This window comes from Hylobates moloch, unplaced genomic scaffold, assembly GCF_009828535.3.
Source record: "Hylobates moloch isolate HMO894 unplaced genomic scaffold, HMol_V3 SCAFFOLD_2, whole genome shotgun sequence".
Lineage (NCBI taxonomy): Eukaryota > Metazoa > Chordata > Mammalia > Primates > Hylobatidae > Hylobates > Hylobates moloch.
The window spans coordinates 156165744-156185222 of NW_026652277.1; the positions used below are offsets into that span (position 1 = coordinate 156165744).

A 19479-nucleotide genomic window follows, 5' to 3' on the forward strand; every position below is an offset into this window, starting at 1 on the left:
CAAATAATGTAATTCATTTTCTTATAGAAAATAAGCAGCCATGTATTTCATTGACCAGTAAACATTATACTTTGTTCTAAAACATAGTTAGACTTTTAAAAATAATCTTTAAAAAATATGATCTAGGTAAATAAGAAACATATTCAGAAAGATCAATAACATTGTTTGCTGAGAAAATGGCTTAAAATGCCCTGCTATTCTCTTAAGATTTAAGTAAAATAAATGTGGAAAAATATATACTGAATTGAAAATAATTCATGCACTTATTTATAAAATTTCTGTGGAATTTAAAATATGAGTTCTAAATGTAATTTCTAAATATCTGGTAAGGTTTTAAAAAAAATCTTCAGCGACTATGAAAATGCTATTAGCCCCTTACAAGCTCACCGATGCCATGGCAAAAAGCTTTCTAAAGCTTTCTAACAGCAGTAGCCTCAGAAGCACAGCAAGGATCCTATGGGTTTCCAGAGTAAATGTTCAGGAAAACTCATTCTTTTTGGTCACCTAGTTTTTTCATTAGCTTCTGGCCTTAAGGGCCCTGCTTTGTATGAACTGATTATCAATGACCACTATTAGTCATCTATTTCCATCAAACATACAATTCAATTAATAGTTGAAGCTATTAACCCTTCACATGTCTATTTTGCACTTTGTGCCCTCCCCAAACCACTAACCCATGCTCCTTGTGGGCTACGGAGGTGATAAGGCAGGAAAATTTTGATGTTTTTTTTTTTTTTCTTTGAGTTGAAGTTTTGCTCCTTTTTGCCCAGGCTGGAGTACAATGGCGCGATCTCTCGGCTCACTGCAACCTCTGCCTCCCGGGTTCAAGCAGTTCTCCTGCCTCAGACTCCAGAGTAGCTGGGATTACAGGCACATGCCACCATGCCCTGCTAATTTTGTATTTTTAGTAGAGACAGGGTTTCACCATATTGGCCAGGCTGGTCTTGAACTCCTGACCTCAGGTGATCCGCCCGCCTCAGCCTCCCAAAGTGCTGGGATTACAGGTGTGAGCCACCATGCCCAGCCAATTTTGCTATCTTTTTAGCAGCTCTCCTAAGTTCATGGAAGATCATCTTTGAATTTTATGTATCTTGTCACCTTAATTGTCACAAATGATTACAGGCTGAGTATAATATTCCATAAGAACTTGAATTTCAGGTTTGGCAATTAATATTTGTAGTCTAGCTTAATATAACATATTCTGAAAATTTCATATTCAGAAGAAATTTCGATTAAGTAATGTCTCCTTTTTTCTACTTTAGGAAATTTCTAGAAAATCTATCATTAGAAACATCACAAAATAATTACTTATTTACTTCTGTAAATATTACTTAACCCTTTAGAAGGGAAATATATACTTTTTCTTCATACCTAGGACCACATTTATAAGATGTTTCTATATAACCAAAGGCTTACTAAAAAGCAATTTAATTAAAAGAGACAATCTTAAGATGAACGGTTGGACCACTGAGTTCTTTGACGCCAGTGTTTGGCGACATAGTCTTCGAACCCAACAAGAAGTAGACATTTTATATGCACACACATATGTAGTTTTAATATTCCTTTCATTAAACAAAGAGCATGACATTGGACCACAGCTATTTACCTTTGATGTAGCAATGAAATGCTAACAGCATATAACAAAAAGCTGTAGTCATTCTCCCAAGTACATTCTGAACCTGTCTGGCTAGCAAAGCGTACCAGTTATGTTAATAGGCACCACATCAGCCTGGACTGTTTGGGCTTGCTGTCGCATCTTCTCTTCTGGTGTTGGCAGTGGAAGCGACTTGGTCCAGTTCGTCTGAGTATTAAGGTCAGAGAAGTCACTTGAGGTTGGTGTTTTAGGTCTCCTGATGGAAAGAAATCTTTCTTCTTCTGATGAAGACAGAGAACACTGCAGAGAAAAAAGAAGCAGCAGCCACAGTGTATACAGAGCTGGCAGAAACCTTTTAGAATATATTTCTTATTTTTAAAAAAATTGGATTGGTTTAAAAGAAGCCAAAATAATTGATCGCTTTTAGGAAGAGAAGCAATGGTTTGCTCAGCCTCTTGAGTCTGACCTATAATATGCATAATTCACACTAGCCTTAGTCTGTAAACTGTGAGGACTGCAAAAGGTTCTGCTGACCCACAAAATCTTTGAAGTCCTTTCTGCTTTCCCTCTATCTACTGTGGTCGGAAAGCTCATGGAATGGCCGGCGTGGTGGCTCATGCCTGTAATCCCAGCACTTTGGGAGGCTGAGGAGGGTGGATCACTTGAGGTCAGGAGTTCAAGACCAGCTGGCCAACATGGTGAAACCCCATCTCTACTAAAAATAAAAAATTTAGTCAGGCGTGGTGGTGGGCACCTGTAATCTCACCTACTTGGGAGGCTGAGGCAGGAGGATTGCTTGAAGCCGGGAGGCAGAGGTTGCAGTGAGCCAAGATCGTGCCACTGCACTCCAGCCTGGGCAAAAGAGTGAGACTCTGTCTCAAAAAAAATTTAAAAAAGAAAGCAAGCTCGTGGGTTTAGTTTAACATTAGAAGCCTAGAGAAAAACATCATGGCTGTGGCCATCAGTTTCCATTTTTATTAAAATTTAGTTTTGCTCAAAGTAATTTCTAGCCTCAATCTTATTTCCTTTAGGCTCTGACTTCAAGGGACATTTCAAAAATGACAGAGCTATTGTTGTTCAACTATTTGTGCTCTTCCGAAGCCATTTATATGGGAAAAAATCAGTGTGAAATTGTTAACTTATACGGCACTGACTAAAGCTCTGCTCTGAGCCATATCAGAATTCTACAAAAACATTTCTAGCAGTATCTGTTTTGATACAGATTAACATTCCCACTGAAGAGCCCTTCTTCAATACCTTTCTTTCCCATAACACCTTAAAAAGTGTAAGCAAGAAAGTTGTGTTGGCAAGCATTTTTTTGATGGACTTCAACCTGGCTCCACAGCAGCTGGTTCTGTGACTAAGATGCTCCAAGAAGGCCAAATGAGTGCAAGGTGCTTAGGAACACAACAAAAAAGGGTAATCGACTTTCGTGGGGGAAATGACAGCTTATAATATAAAATAAAGTTACACATTTAAGTCCAAAGCATTTAAACTGAACTACCACTTATGAAAATAAAGCTTTTAGAAAGAATTTCACTGGAGAATAAAAAGTCAGTGAACCTTCCCAAAGGGAATACCTGTACAACCAGCACCCAGTTCAATACACCCCCTACCCCAACCACATACCCCCAAACGAGGGTAACTGCTATGCCAACTTCTAATACCACAGCTTTGTTTTGCCTATATTTGAACTTTCTGTAAAGGGAATCGCACTGTCTGTTCTCTTTTGTGACCTATTTATTTCATTTAACGTTGTTTGTGAGGATTTATCTAACTTTACAAGGCATGTTTTAACCTTTCTGGATTTAATGCAAGTCTCTAAGAGGACACAGATGAGAAATACAAAGAAATACATTGGTTAGAAATTTTAGGCCAGGCGCTATGGCTCACGCCTGTAATCCCAGCACCCTGGGAGGCCGAGGCGGGCAGATCACCTGAGATCGGGAGTTCGAGACCAGCCTGAGCAACATGGAGAAAACCTGTCTCTCCTAAAAATACAAAATTAGCTGGGCATGCTGGCGCATGCCTGTAATCCCAGCTATTGGGGAGGCTGAGGCAGGAGAATCACTTGAACCCAGGAGGAGGAGGTTGCAGTGAGCCGAGATCAAACCATTGCACCCCAGCCTGGGCAACAAGAGCAAAATTCTGTCTCAAAAAAAAAAAAAAATTTAAACACAAGAATACTGTCATCACTGTTTACTGCTACTGCATTCATCTTGCTGCAAAAAACTGTATTTATTCTACAACTACTAGAGCTCTATAAATCTGAAAAAGACTAGGTAAGAGCTAATGAAAATAGTTTGCTGTTGGCGATAGGGCCCTAGACTAAGAATCCAAAGACCTGAGTCTGTTCCTAAACTTTGATGTTTCCTTTGCTGTAAAATGGGGCTATACAGCCTACCTTTGTGCATCCACAGAGGTGCTCTTAGGACCCAATAAGACGATAAATGTGAAAGTGTCTATGACTGTTAAATCTCATGGATATGGGCCAGGCGTGGTGGCTCATGCCTGTAATCCCAGCACTTTGGAAGGCTGAGGCGGGCAGATCACAAAGTCATGAGATTGAGACCATCCTGGCCAAAATGGTGAAACTCAGTCTCTACTAAAATAAAAAAAAAAAAATTAGCTGGGCGTAGTGGTGTGCACCTGTAGTCTCAGCTACTCGGGAGGTTAAGGCAGGAGAATTGCTTGAACTCGGGAGGCTGAGGCTGCAGTGAGCCGAGGTTGCGCCACTGCACTCCAGCATGGCAAGAGAGCGAGACTCTTGTCTCAAAAAAAAAAAAAAAAACGTGGATATGGAGGTAGTGCTGATATAAATATGACTTTAGAAAAGCAAAGTAATGAATTGACATGTACTCACTTTTTTTTCTTTTACCACAAGGAGACTAACAATAATAAAGGCATGTGGAAAAGATAAATCATATAATTAGATATCTCAATACATTTACTTGATGTTCTTAATACATAAAACACATAAAATGATCATCCAGTTTCTTTTCCACCTAAGGAAAATGTGAAATAATGTTTGTAATTAAATTGACAAATATACTCAATTTATAAACTGAGCGTGTTGTTGGTGTCTTATAATACTAAATTGCACTATATCAATTGATACTTGATCTGATTCTGGTTAAAAGGGTTAAAACTCACACAGATCCTAAAAGACAATCAAAGGGGTTTTTGAGTCAGCAGCAGCTAAGCCATACTGATGTAAATCAATTATTTCCAGCTGTTTTGCAGTTGTGACACTTAAGTTTGATTTATAATACATATTCTCTACCCTTGAGATGCACACACACACACACACACACACACTTAAAATTAATGTCACTGAAGAATTTCATGGCAGTTTGTATAAAGGCCACATGTCTGAGTTTGAATCTCAAGCTAGTAAATTAGAGGATTACTCCAATTTCCTGATACATACACATAAATATAATTTTTCAAGCAACCTTCAACTACCGTATAAAGCTTGAAGGCAATAAGAAGCAAATCCTAACCAGAAAGGTTTAAAAGAAAGCAAAGTAAAGCTTTCAGGCTACGGCTCTCTATGCCCTGTAGCAAGGGCTCCCTTTTCCACATGACGTCTGCTGTGGGGGCAGGATGAAGCACTGTCTACCGTTTGTAAGCATCTCAATGGTGCTCATCAGCCCCACTAACCTACTTTTCTTCTAGTTGACTGATAGTGTCAGAATCGATAACTCTCATAATGAAACAGCACTTCCCCGTAGGGACAATTGCCACGGATCACTCCAGTATGACAACTACAAAGAGAGTCCATTTTGTAAAGTGCTCCTTTCTCTTACAAGAAAATTTCCCAGACAAGCAGGGCACAGATAAAGTTATATGCAAATGTGACTGTTAGGTCTCACAATCTACTAAATGACAGTAAAACACCAGCATGGATGACTTCCACGATGATGTGACTTTCACGCCTCCCAGTGTGTATAAACAGAGCAGGGGCACAGAAAAACCTCCCTCATTTCAATGGCAGAACACAACATGATTAGCCCGTTAAGATGGACATACTAATATCAGATTATTACACTGGCCTCTTAACTACCTCCATTTTTCTGCCCTTGTTGACCATCCTCCCCTGCTCCTTCTCTTCCAATAGTCTACTCTCAACACAGCAGGCAAAGGGATCCTTTTAGAAATGTAAGTCAGATCATGTTGCTCCTCTATTCAAACCCTCCAAAGTCCTTACTATGACCTCCAAGACCCTACATGATCTACCAGCTGACCACTGTTATCTCCCTGACTGCATTTCCTACTGTTCTTTCCCATATTTGTTCTACTCCAGCCACATCATCCTCCATGCTGTACCTTGTACCTTCCATGCACACTCCTGCCTCAGGGCCTTTGCACTTGCTGTTCCCACAGCCTCAAATGCTCTTCCCGTAGACATCCACACAGGTAGCCCCTTCTTTTTCTTTAGGTCCCCTTAAGAGTCCTCTTTTGTTGGAGTCTTACCTGTTCATCCTATTCAATTTCAACCTCTTCCTAATATTTTGTATCCCCTTTCCCTGCTCTCTTTTTTTCTCTTTAGTACATATAACTAGTACACATATATTTTATTTATGTATCTTGTCTCTCCGACAAGAATATAAGTTCCATGAAGCTTCGAATCAGAATTGCATAGAAGGTTATTTCAGAATTTGAGCTCCAGAAGGGCCACCATTTAGTAACTGATGGCTATATGCCTTGCCCTTGGTGGGGACTTTATAGAACTTATCTCATTTAATCTTCACAGTGTTTGCCTTGTTTAATAATAAGGAAGTGGAGACTCAAAGGAGTAAAGTAACTTGACTTTTGGAAAGTTCACAAGTGGGCAGTTGAGATTAGAAGCCAGAACTGACCCCACAGTCTCTCCTGTGAAACAGTGTAAAATAACAATGTGGCAATATTTACAATAAACTACTAGGTCTTCTGATCTCAAAACAAAATCTCCCTTTATATCTGTAAATAAGAACGAAACCTTTTGAAAAGCTACACAAGTCAAAAAACAGTGTGTACCAGCATCCTGGCACTGTCACTTACTAGCTGTATGTTTTGATCAACTCAATCTCCCCATACAGAGAACAGAATGACCCAAGTAGCATTCAAATGCTTCATGTTAATGAAATCCCTCAATATAGGGTGACTTTTTAAAAAATTGAGTTCAAAATTGCCTTGCTCTCAGAACTTAAATGCAATTTTGAGATCTGTCAGTTGGTCAATAATGTTCACCAATACCCCATATCCTGGTCCTGGAAGGAATGGAGAGTCACAAATGAAACATAAGCCATGATTCCTTGTGTCAAATTGCTTCATTTAGAAAGGGAGAGAAACAGGCAACACTGACAGTTACTTTGTAATTTTTGGATGCTGGAAGACCTGCATTTTAGAGATTTCTAGGTTCTACCCGGAAATCAGACAAGCTCTCACCAGATGGACAGTGTGGAGCCTGAAATAGGGTCTCTTTCCCATATATTCTCATACGAAATATGCTCTCTTTCTCAGAACAGCCAACTGATCCAAAAGTGGGATTAACTAAGAAACACAGATTAATTCAGTCTTTTTTGTTTTGATTTGTTAGTAAAAGTTAGAAAACTGAATTATAGCCAGAGCTAAACTTAGTATTCATTTAGAATTATTACATGAAAATAGAGAACAGATGAAACTATATAGAACATATCAACTATACAGAACTATATAGTTGATGTCTTTAAGAAGACAGCCACATACATTCCAGTCCTTTTTGGAAGACACTTAGTCTTTGATGCTCTTCCTCCCAGAATTAAACCTCTTGTGTTGACTCTTGGTTTTCAAAATCCTTAATAGTTTCATAGGGTGCCAAAACGTCTGCAGCCTTTTTTGGCTATATGCTTCTTCTGTCTTTAGTAGATTTAGACACAAGAGACCCTCACTTATTTCTGTTCTCTGTGCATTCTTTTTTTTTTTTTTCTCCTGGCGCCAACAACAACAGAAAAAGTGGGGGTAGTGGAAATGAATCCATGTAGAAGCACAGTTCATGGTTCATCCAGCAACTCCATGATGGCCAACAGGTGACTTCCACATCCATATTATTAAGTAACTTTAATTGTTCATTCTTTTTTTCTTTTAAGACGGAGTCTCACTCTGTCGCCCAGGCTAGAGTGCAGTGTAGTGGCGCAATCTTGGCTCACTGCATCTCCGCCTCCCAGGTTCAAGCAATTCTCCAGCCTCAGCCTCCCAAGTAGCTGGGATTACAGGCACGTGCCACCATGCCTGGCTAATTTTTGTATTTTTAGTAGAGATGGGGTTTCACCACATTGGCCAGGCTGGTCTCAAACTCTTGACCTCAGGTAATCCGCCAGCCTCAGCCTCCAAAGTGTTGGGATTTCAAGTGTGAGCCACCGTGCCCAGCCTAATTGTTCATTCTTTCATATGTATTATATTAGTCCCTTTACCTCAAATCTAATTGCTTTATCAAGAGCTTTAAACTTTCTTTTGTTGTTGTTTTTGAGAAGAGGTCTTGCCCTCTTGCCCAGGCTAGAGTGCAGCAGAGTGATTACAGCTCACGGCAGCCTCAGATTCCTGGGCTCAAGCAATCCTCCTGCCTCAGCTTCCCAAGTAGCTGGGACTATGGATGTGCACCAGCATCCCTGGCTAATTTATTTATTTTTCATTTATTTTTATTGTATTATTATTTTTTTGAGACAGGGTCTTACTCTGTCACCCAGGCTAGAGTGCAGTGACAGAATCACAACTCACTGCAGACTCAAACTCCTGGGTTCAAGCGATCCTCCCACCTCAGCCTCCCAAGTAACTGGATGACCGGCACAAGCCACCATGCCCGGCTAATTTTTGAAAACTTTCTGTAGAGACAGCGTCCTGCTATGTTGCCCAGGCTGGTCTTGAACTCCTAGGCTCAAGCCATCCTCCTGCCTCAGCCGCCAAAGTGCTGGAATTACAGGCTTGAGCCACTGCACCAGGCCCTAAGAGCTCTAAACTTTCTTATCACACAGTGAATTAAAATATTTTGGATCTTAACTATCCCATATTAAGCAATCCTTTCCTCAAATGAAGGAAAATACTTAATTAGAACACATATGTTTAAACTGATATAGTAAGTTGTTTGTAATCATATTTTAGTATAACAAATTATGTATTAAAATCACACAACATAATGAATATTCAAGAACTCACTACTCAACCCATGACCTAAAATATTACTAATAACCTGCATCTCCCTCCATGCCCCATCCCATCTCCCTGCTTCCCCAGAGGTGACCACTAGCCTGAATTTTGTGTTCCTAATTACTCCTTGTTATATGTGTGCGCGTGTGTGTGTGCGTGCATAAACCTGCTTTGACTTTTACAAAAATAGTATTATTCTCTTTGTGTTTTTCTTACTATTATCTTTCTAAGACACATCCACATAGTTGTGTGAAACTATAATTCATTCATTTCACTGGGGTATACATTCCACTCTAGTACTAATTTATTCACATTTTTTATTGATGGACAATTGGGTTGTAAAAGATGCTCTTTGTATTATCTCAACAATGCAAAACTCCCCATAAGAGAATGAGAATGGTTAGGAGGAAAGGGCTGTGGCAAAGGCTCTACTCCCCATACACTCACTACTGGGGGAAAAACATGAGTCGTAAGTCTCGGTTTAAATCCTGGTTTTGCTTTTAGGGGTGATAGATGTGTTCACTCTCTTGATTATGCTAATGGTCTCCTGTGTGTACACATATGTCAAAATTTATTATTTGTATACTTTATATATAGATTTAAATGTGTATAGATTATTTTATGTAAGTTATACTTCAATAAAAGGTGTTTTAATAAAGAAAGATCTTGTTTCAGTATTTAAAAACTATGTGATCTTAGGCAAGTGATCTAATCTCTCCAAGATACAGTTTTCTCGTCGATGATATGGGCATAATCAAAGCTACTTTGCATGGTTGCAATAAACACTGAATATATTCACATACAGCACTGAGCACAGTCCCTGGTGCCTGAGCCTTTCCATGTGCCAGGTGCTTGGCATCATACTGGAAACACAGAGATCAAAAAGATAGGGATGCTGTCCACTAATCTAGAAGAGAAGGCAGGTATAAACAGACCCTGATTATAGAGTAGTGGGATGGAAACAGCAAGAGAAACTGGAGTGGGTCATTGGAGACATTCTCGCTGGTTTGCAGGCAAAAAGGCGTGGGAATGACAGACCCCAATATTCTCATTTTTGCCTGCAATGGTATAGAATAAGAAGGTGCCATAACTGCAGAGCAGTGAGCACCGACTCATTTATGTTTCTACAGTTTCCTGAAATTACTCACAGAGACCCAGTAATACATGATTGGATACGGAGTAATCACTTCTTGACTGTAAGCTACCCTAGGTCAAGAATGGGATCCATATACTGAGACCAAGTAGCACTTAAAAACTTTTTTCGGGGAAAAAAAAAATTGAGTGACGCATACCAGACAAGTCAAAGAGGAATAAGAGATGACAAAATTGGGCATAATGAGGAGGAATTGGGGTAACTGAGTAATCTTGCCCTTCTGCTTAACTAGCACGGTGCAATGAAAAGAAACGAGCTCCAAGAAGCCCCGCCTTCACATGCTCCCTGCAAGAAGCCCCGCCTTCGCATGCTTCCTGGTGCTTTCGAGCTATGTGATCTTGAGAAAGCCATTTCATATTTCTGAGTCTCCGTTTCCAGATTAAAATCATAGTAATAGCTATTAAAATAATCTGTTTCATGGGGCTGTTTGTGGAAAATAAGATCTAATTTGTGAAAAAGTTCTATATCCTAACGTGTACCCCGACGAACAAGCTAGCAATAGCATAAACACTGGTAGTTCCACACATAGATAATCTGTAAAGCCATGACAATCAGAAATTCATCAGTAGCTGCTGAAACCTCTCAAATTTATTGCCTTGGGCAGGGAATTCTATGTGGGTGGAACAAAAGACAAGATGATTGGGAGAGTGGCCAAATTTTTATAAAAACAGACATGTCTATTGAATCATTTTCTTTGAAGCGTGGTTTGAAATACCAATCAGCTTAATAATACTTATCATCATCATTTGAGCATCTACTACGTGCCAGGCACTGTGCTAAGGGTTTCACAAACATTAATTTACTTCAACCTCACACCAACTCTCCAAGGTAGGTAGGGTAACTATGTAATTTTATAGAAACTAGAACACCTCTGAGAGTGAAAGGGGGTGCAATTAATAATTACACAGAATAACAGCTGTAAACCAGGGCTGTCCTAAGCAAACCAGAACATGTGGTTTATATCTCTTTACAGTTGAGGAAACTGAACCTCACAGACGAAAGCAACTTATCCAAGGCCACTGAGCTCTGACAGGTGGAAAAGCTGCCCCAAACCTACGCTCTCAAGCATCATGTTAAATAAGCCTCCTGTGTTTACAGGTATGGCAGCAAGGTTACTGCCTTTTCTTCAAAGTCTTCCTTTGATTTAAATATTTCTTATCAACAAAGCCTAAAACAGAAGCTGACATGCCAGTTCAAAGAATAACAGGAAACAGGGAAATTTCGATTTCTATCACGGCTATTAAAGCCAACTGTTCACTGCCAAAAATCTAGATCTAATACAACTCTTCAGGGGTGAATTTTACACGAGATTGCATAACTCATGACTGATATCCTTTCTGCTAAGATAATGGGAATTCTGTGAATGTTTCCCAGATTCAGTGAACACATCATCAAATATAACTTCCAATAATGGCAGGTGGAAAAATTCCCTATCGACTCACAGTAAGTATTTTGGCACTGATAACTGACCTGCCTTCAAATGCAAGAACCTCTTTGGCAGTACTTGGCATATGCTGAAAACTGAAAAGAGAAAAAAGTCAAAAATAGAACACAAAGCAATGGCATACTCTTTCATTTCAGAGTTGAATGAAAAGGTATTTTCTGGAATTTCTTTCTTTCTTTTTTTTTTTGGAGAGGGAGTCTCACTCACTCTGCCACCCAGGCTGGAGTGCAGTGGTGCGATCTCAGCTCACTGCAATCTCCACCTCCCAGATTCAAGCAATTCTCCTGCCTCAGCCTGAGTAGCTGGGACTACAGGTGCATGCCACCAAGCCTGGCTAATTTTTATATTTTCAGTAGAGAAAGGGTTTCACCATGTTGGCCAGCCTAGTCTGGAACTCCTGACTTCAAGGGATCCGCCTGCCTCAGCCTCCCAAAGTGCTGGGATTACAGGACGCACCACCACACCTGGCTTATTTCTAAATTGCTTTGCCAACAGCATTTTTTTCAATGCATCATGTTTATGTTTAGATGATACGCATAACATATACAATTGGAAATATTTTAAACAATTTTCTTCTTGTTACACTATATTCCCACTTTGAACATCAAAGATATGTGTGGATCTCATTAGCAAAACATCTTTCTTCATAACATAACACATAAAGTCCTACTTGGTGTTTCACATTAGGATAATGAGGATAATTATTCTAGAACAATTAGCCAGAGTAAATAACCAGAATAGACGTCCTCTAGGTTCTCTTTTCTAATTTATATGTCCTTAACCTTTGCCTTATTAGCAACTCAATTAAGCACATAATGGATTTTTATATTTGTTGAATGCAAATTAGATGATTTTTGTAAGAAATACCTCTTTTAATGTTGATAATTTGTTAACTCATGCATCCCTTCTTCCATATAGTCACTGCTCTTTGTACCACACCCCTCCCCTCAACACCTACTAGGAAATATAAAATAAAGGTTTTCCAGATCGAATTTCCCTTCCAAATTGACTTCTACACACTCTATATTTAAAATGATCCCCGCTTTGGGAGGCCAAGGCGGGCAGATCACGAGGTCAGGAGCTCCAGACCAGCCTGGTCAACATAGTGAAACCCCGTCTCTACTAAAAATACAAAAATTAGCTGGGTGTAGTGGCGCGCGCCTGTGGTCCCAGCTACTCAGGAGGCTGAGGCAGGAGAATCTCTTGAACCCAGGAGGTGGAGGTTGTGGTGAGTCAAGATCGTGCCACTGTACTCCAGACTAGGTAACAGAGTGAAACTCCAACTGAAAAAAAAAAAAAAAAAAAAAAAATCCCAACTGTTAGGGTGATGTTAAGAACATGAACCACGGTTAGGAGCCTTAGTCTTAACACGGAAGACCATACTGCTGGCTTGGAGCCCCTTTCAACAGTTACTGGATTCCCACCTGATTTCAAATGACAGCTTGATGATCTACTAAATCCCGTGAAAACTTAGGTCTATTTCTAGACTTCTATTCTGTTTTTAATATTCTGTTATACTGGTTTGTACATTCAGCTGCCACAATGGAGGAATCCCTAACTCTATGTTCTCATACCTGGTCAAATCAGTTCTTCCTTACTGCTCTTTTGTTTTACAGCTTTCCTAGCTATACAAACTTCAGATTCAGTTTCCTTAGTCCTCTCTCTCCTCCTCTAACCCCTTAAAGTAGCCTCAGATCAAGACAAAACAGAACAGCCTATAATCCCAGCACTTTGGGAGGCCAAGGTAGGCGGATCACTTGAGGTCAGGGGTTCGAGACCAGCCTGGCCAAAATGGTGAAACCGCATCTCTACTAAAAGCACAAAAATTAAGCTGGGTGTGGTGGCTCACGCCTATAATCCCAGCACTTTGGGAGGCCAAGGTAGGCAGATCACTTGAGGTCAGGGGTTTGAGACCAGCCTGGCCAGAATGGTGAAACTCCATCTCTACTAAAAGTACAAAAATTTGGCTGGGCGTGGTGGCTCACGCCTGTAACCCCAGCACTTTGGGAGGCCAAGGAGGGCGGATCACAAGGTCAGGAGATCGAGACCATCCTGGCCAACATGGTGAAACCCAGTCTCCACTACCAATACAAAAATTAGCTGGGTGTGGTGGCATGAGCCTGTAGTCCCAGCTACTCGGGAGGCTGAGCCAGGAGAATCGCTTGAACCTGGGAGGTAGAGGTTGCAGTGAGCCACGTTCACACCACTGCACTCCAGCCTGGACAACAGAGTAAGTGAGACTCTGTCTCAAAAAAACAAAAAAAACAAAAAAACAGAAAAAATCTACTCATGTTTTTATTGGTATTGTGTTAATCTTATAAATTAACTTGGGCAGAATGGTGAGCTTTTTGATATTAACACCTCTGAGGATGTGATATGTCTTTTCAGTTATTCAAATCTTATTTGTGTTCCATAGTTTGTTTTTGTTTTTGAGACAAGAGTCGTGCTCTTGTCACCCAGGCTGAAGTGCAGGGGCACACTCCCGGCTCACAGCAACCTCCACCTCCTGGGTTCTCCTTCCTCATGCCAAGTAGCTGGGATTACAGGCACACACAACCATGCCCAGCTGATTTTTGTATTTTTAGTAGAGATGGGGTTTCGCCATGTTGGCCAGGCTGGTCTTGAACTCCTGATCTCAGGTGATTCACCCAACTTTGCCTCCCAAAGTGCTGGTATTACAGGCATGAGCCCCAAGCCGGACCATATAGTATTTTTTAAAGTTTCATATAGATCTTGTCCTTTTCTTATTAAATGCATCTGTACTTTGCAATAGCTATTTTAAATAGATTTTTCCTGTTATATCTTCTAATTTGACTTTGTAGATATGAAAGTTATTGATTGCTGTATATTAATTTTATACCTTACTATATCATTGAACTGTTATTTATAGAAGTTTTGAAATATTACTCTCTTGGATTTACCCAAGAAAGACTTAACCACGAACAAAGAGTGATAATATAATCTCAATCTTTCTCACTTTTGCACTTTTTATACTACAGCTTTCCTGATTGTGTTGGCTACCTCTTTCTATACTATGCTAAGTGGTAATAATGATAGTGAATGTCCTTCTCTTATATCTTATTCTAGTGGGAACAGCCCATTAAAAATTGTTGGATTTGGAGGACAAGGCAGATAAACTTTGTTAAGTTCTGCTATATTTTTTTAATCAAGAATGGCCAATAAATTGTACCAAATAACTTGTCAATATCTACAGTTTTGACTATATAAAAGATTTCTCTTCAGATCTATTAATATTATTAATATATAATTAGATTACCTAGTATCAAGCATCCTTGCATTGCTATCGGAATAAACCCAGGTTGATTTTGGAATATTTCTTTTAATGAGCTGTTAGATTACGTTTCCTAATGTGTTATTTATGATCTCTAATGCCAATATTCATGAGTGAGACTAGCCAGTTAATTTTCTGCTTTGTACAGTCTTTGCCAGGTTTTGGCATCAGTGTTAAACTAATTCATTAAAAAGAACTGCACTTTTTCCCTTTTTCCCTTTGCTCTGAAAAAGTTTTAAGCATTGGACTTACCTACTCTTTAAAATCTTTGGTAGAAGACTGCCCCCACCCAACATACACAAGACCATCTGGGCTTGGTACTTTTTTCAATTTGATGTAAACGTTTGATAAGATTTCTTTTTTTTATGGTAATCACTCTGATAAAATATTTCCTCTTTTCTAGGGTCAGTTTTGATACACTGTATAAACTGGAAAATCAGTTTCAAAATTACCTATGTATCTCCCATCTATCAAAAGATGATATACGTCAGCCCTCTATATTGTGGGTTCTGTATCTGTGCATTCAACCAACCATGGATTAAAAGTATTTGAACAAAAAATAAAAGAATGGCTGTGTCTGTAACTGAATACATATACAGTCATTTTTTGTGTCATTATTCCCTAAACAATACAGTATAACAACTGTTTTTTTTTTTTTTTGAGACAGAGGCTCGCTGTCGCCCAGGCTGGAGTGCAGTGGCGCAATCTCGGCTCGCTGCAAGCTCCGCCTCCCGGGTTCACACCATTCTCCTGCCTCAGCCTCTCCGACTAGCTGGGACTACAGGCGCCTGCCACCACGCCCGGCTAATTTTTTTTGTATTTTTAGTAGAGACGGGGTTTCACCGTGGTCTCGATCTCCTGACCTCGTGATCCGCCCACCTCGGCCTCCCAAAGTGCTGGGATTACAAGCGTGAGCCACTGCGCCCGGCCAACAACTGTTTACATAGCATTTACATTATATTAGTTATTATAAGTAATCTAGAGGTCATCTAATATATGAGAGGATATGTGTAGGTTATATGCAAATACTACATCATCTGATATAAGGGACTTGAGCATCCATAGATTTGGGTATTTGTGGTAAATCCTGGAACCAGTTGCCCATGGATACTGACAGATTACTGTATATAATTTTTATTCCTAATCATAAAATTCTCTGCTTAAAAAAATGTGTTAGAGATTTCCTGTTAGCTATGCAATAAAGGAATTCCTTCACTTAGCACTGCCCCTCTGTGAGCGCACCTCAGCCTCCCTCCACCAGCACTCCTGTTATCACTCCTGGTGAACTCAATATCCATAGCACGGCCCATCCAACACCTACCTGAATCCTTCACAGCCTCACTTCTAACCTGCCTTGGCTGCCTACTCTATGGACATACTCCCTGACCTACCCATTGCAGGATGCCTGAATTGAGGTTACAAAGGTGTTTCAAAAATTGGTAATCCTACAGAAGTTGCTGAAGGTGTGAGAAAAAGAAAAGAATCGAGACCATGCCCAATGTTTTTGACTTAAGTGACTGGTAGAATGGAGTTGTGGTTTACTGAGGTGGTTTTGAAAAACTATGAAAGAAGGAAGTTTTTTTTTTTTTTTTGGAAATGTCAGAATCACATATTTGGATTTGGACAAGTTTGAGATACCTGTAAGACATTTCAGTGGAGATGGACAGTAAGCAGATAACTGCATGAGTCTGGGCTAAAGATATACACTTAGGAAACATCAACGCATGGTACTTAAAGCCACGGGACTTGATGAAGTCACCCAAGGAGTGAGCCTGTTACAGAGTAGCAGGGGTACAAGGTTTGAGCCCTGAGTTAAACCAACTTTTAGATATTTGGAAGAAAAGGACTATCCAACAAATGATTGAGAGGCAATGGCTAGTGAGGGAAGAGGAAAACCAGGAGTCTGTCGTGTCATGAGAGCCAAGTATTCTTAGAAGAAAAGAATCATAAACAATGTCAAATGCTGAGAGGTTGAGTAAGATGAGGCCTGAGAATTAACTATTAAATATTAGATTTGGCAACATGGAGGTGACTGGTAGACTTAACAAGAGTAGTTTCAGTGTGCGCTGGGGATAAAAGTTTGTTTGGAGGGGCTTCAAAAGAGATCGTGAAGAAAGGAAGTGGAGATGGCAAGTCTAGACAGTTCTTTGGACATGTTTAATTATAAAGTTGAACTGAACAATGTGGTAGAAATTTTGAGGGGGATGAAAGGTCAAAGTAAGGTTTCTTTAAGATGAAAGAAACTATAGCATGTTTGTATGATGATGGTTGTGATGCAATCAAGACAGAAAATTGATTAGGGCTAAGAGAGAGGGATGAACGGCAAATATGAAGTCCTTGAGAGGTTGGCCTTATTCATCCCACTGGAAAAATACTGAGTGCCTACTGTGTGCCAGGCCCTGAGCTAGGCACTTGGGACGCAGCAGGGCATTGCAATGCCGGGAAAGGGTGAGTCCATTAAGGAGGAGATGTAAGAAGTTTGATGGGTTTGGTGGTGAAAAGATATGACCCCTGATTGCTTTTGTTTTCCTAGTGCAGCAAATACCAAGGGTAGAGTCTGAGTCTGTTTTCTGTCACTATGAAAGAATATCTGAGACTGGGCAGTGTATAAAGAGTAGAGGTTTATTTAGTTTATGGTTTCGCAGATTGAGAAGTCCAAGGGCATGGCCCTGGCTTCTGGCAAGGGCTCTCATGCTGTGTCACAACATGGTGGAGATGATCAAAAGGGAAGCAGGCATGTGCAATGAGGGGAGGACCTGAGGGGCTCCTGGCTTTATAACAACTGACTCTCACTGGAACTAATCTATTCCCACAAGAACCAATCCCATCAAGAGAGAGAGGGCAGAAACTCACTACCAAGCCAGAGAACACCACCAAGCTATTCATGAGGGATGTTCCTCCATAGCCCAGACACTTCCTTACTAGGCCCCAACTTCCAACACTACCACAGTGGGATCACATTTCAACATGAGTTTTCGTGGGGACAAACTCCATCCATATCCAAACCACAGCAGGCAGGATCTGCAAGTGAAGCAGAAGAAGTTGTGTTTGGAGATTTGAGAAGGTGTGAAGTATTACTTGGGAGAGTGCAAGAATGAACTGATGAGTTAATATAGTAGGACTGCTAGGCAGCACTTGAGGCTTGAGGTCATACATTTACAGTGAAAGAGACCCTGGCGTTCTTCTCTAGCCTCGTTTAACTAACCAATCAGGCTTTAGTGCAAAGTAGGGAAAAGTTGGATCAAACTGGAGTTGAGTTCTTTGCCAGGAAAGTGGCAGAAGAAGAAAGGAGCCAGCAGAGTTGAAAATGTGTGCAAAGAAGTGAGTGCAATGGCAGGCCATGTAATATAAGCCAGGGAAGGATGAGTGTGGACATGAAGAGGGCAGGGTTAATGGGTGAGAATTTCTCAGGGGGTCAAATAATTTTTGTAATGAGATTCTAGAGAGACCAAGCTAGAAAAATAGCAGATGGAGTTACCCTTAACTCTTCTTTGTCTCATAACTTAAGCAAATCCTGTAGGATTCACTTTCCAAATAAACCTAGAAACCCCACCACTGCCACTCTGGTCCCAGCCACTCTTGGCTATCGCTTGCCTGGATTACTGCAAGGGCCTATAGTCTTGTCTCTGTGCTTCTGTCTTCCACTCTCTATGGTCTAATTTTCCTACAGACAAATCCCGTTAAATAATCAATCAGATCATGTTACTTTCCTGCTCAACTCCTCCAGTGACTCCCCATCTCACCCAGGAGCAACTAATCCAAAATCTTTACTATGGCTAATTAGGTCCTATGTGATCTGGTCCTTGGTTATTTCCTCCAAAGTCATTATCGCCACTCTTCCCCTTGCTCAGTGCCTACCTTCTCTGGTGTGTGACTATTCTTCTCACAGGATAACTACAATAAGGTTTCCAGGCCTTCCCATGTGTCATGTTCTTTTTTTTTTTTTAATGTTTTATTTTTTATTTTACTTTAAGTTCTGGGATACATGAGCTGAACTTGTTGCAGGCTTGTTACATAGGTATACATATGCCATGGTGGTTTGCTGCACCTATCAACCCATCGTCTAGGTTTTAAGTCCCACATGCATTAGGTATTTGCCCTAATGCTCTCACTCCCCTTTCTCCCCACCCCACTGACAGGCCCTGGTGTGTGAAGTTCCCCTCCCTGTGTCCATGTGTTTTCACTGGTCAACTCCCACTTGGGTGACGTTCTTATATGTCACTCGATGGTCTGCTCTAATCACGACTCTCAGAGTCCTTCTTGGACACTCAATCTACAATGGCAGTCCTGTTGCTCTAGAACTCTCCTTACTACTGTTTTATTTACCTTCATAACACATCACCACCTGGTGTTGCATGATGCTTGTTTGTTAACCATGATCTTCCCTTCAGTAGAAGGGGCTTTGGTTCACTTGATGGCTTCTCAGGACTTAGAACAAGGCTTGGCATATGGGCAAGACTGAATAAATATTTACTCAGTAAATGAACGAGGGGGTGAGCAAGATGGCGGCCACGTGCGAGGTCAGGTGTTCAGCTATCCTCACGGCTACCTGGTCCTCGATCTCACTCCGTTGTTTCTGATGGGGACTCTGGAAGTAGTACAGTTATACCTGGGCACCAGGGACAACCTGACAGAGGCTGAGAGGCTGCTGGCCGCCAGCCTGGCCATCGCGGCCGGCACCGTCCTCCTCTCTGCCCACTTCCTGCTTTGGCAGACCCTGGTATTGTGGGTGGCCTGGGCCCTCAGTACCACACTCCTGGTGCCCCACGGCGTGGAGGCCATCTTGCAGGTGGTCTCCATCGCTGCCTTGGCCAGGCGCTTCTGAAGAGACG

At 40.8% G+C, this 19479-nt stretch overlaps 1 protein-coding gene across 8 annotated transcripts in view; it reads right to left on the bottom strand.

Annotated features, from left to right (window-relative positions):
* Positions 1–19479, bottom strand: part of NHSL1 (NHS like 1) — a 359178-nt gene that overhangs the window by 23146 nt on the left and 316553 nt on the right. For all 8 annotated transcript variants that reach the window (XM_032160227.2, XM_032160235.2, XM_058435592.1 and 5 more), the window contains one exon: positions 1702–1894. In XM_032160227.2, the coding sequence (XP_032016118.1) occupies positions 1702–1894 (193 nt within the window). The remainder of the gene's footprint in view (positions 1–1701; positions 1895–19479) is intronic.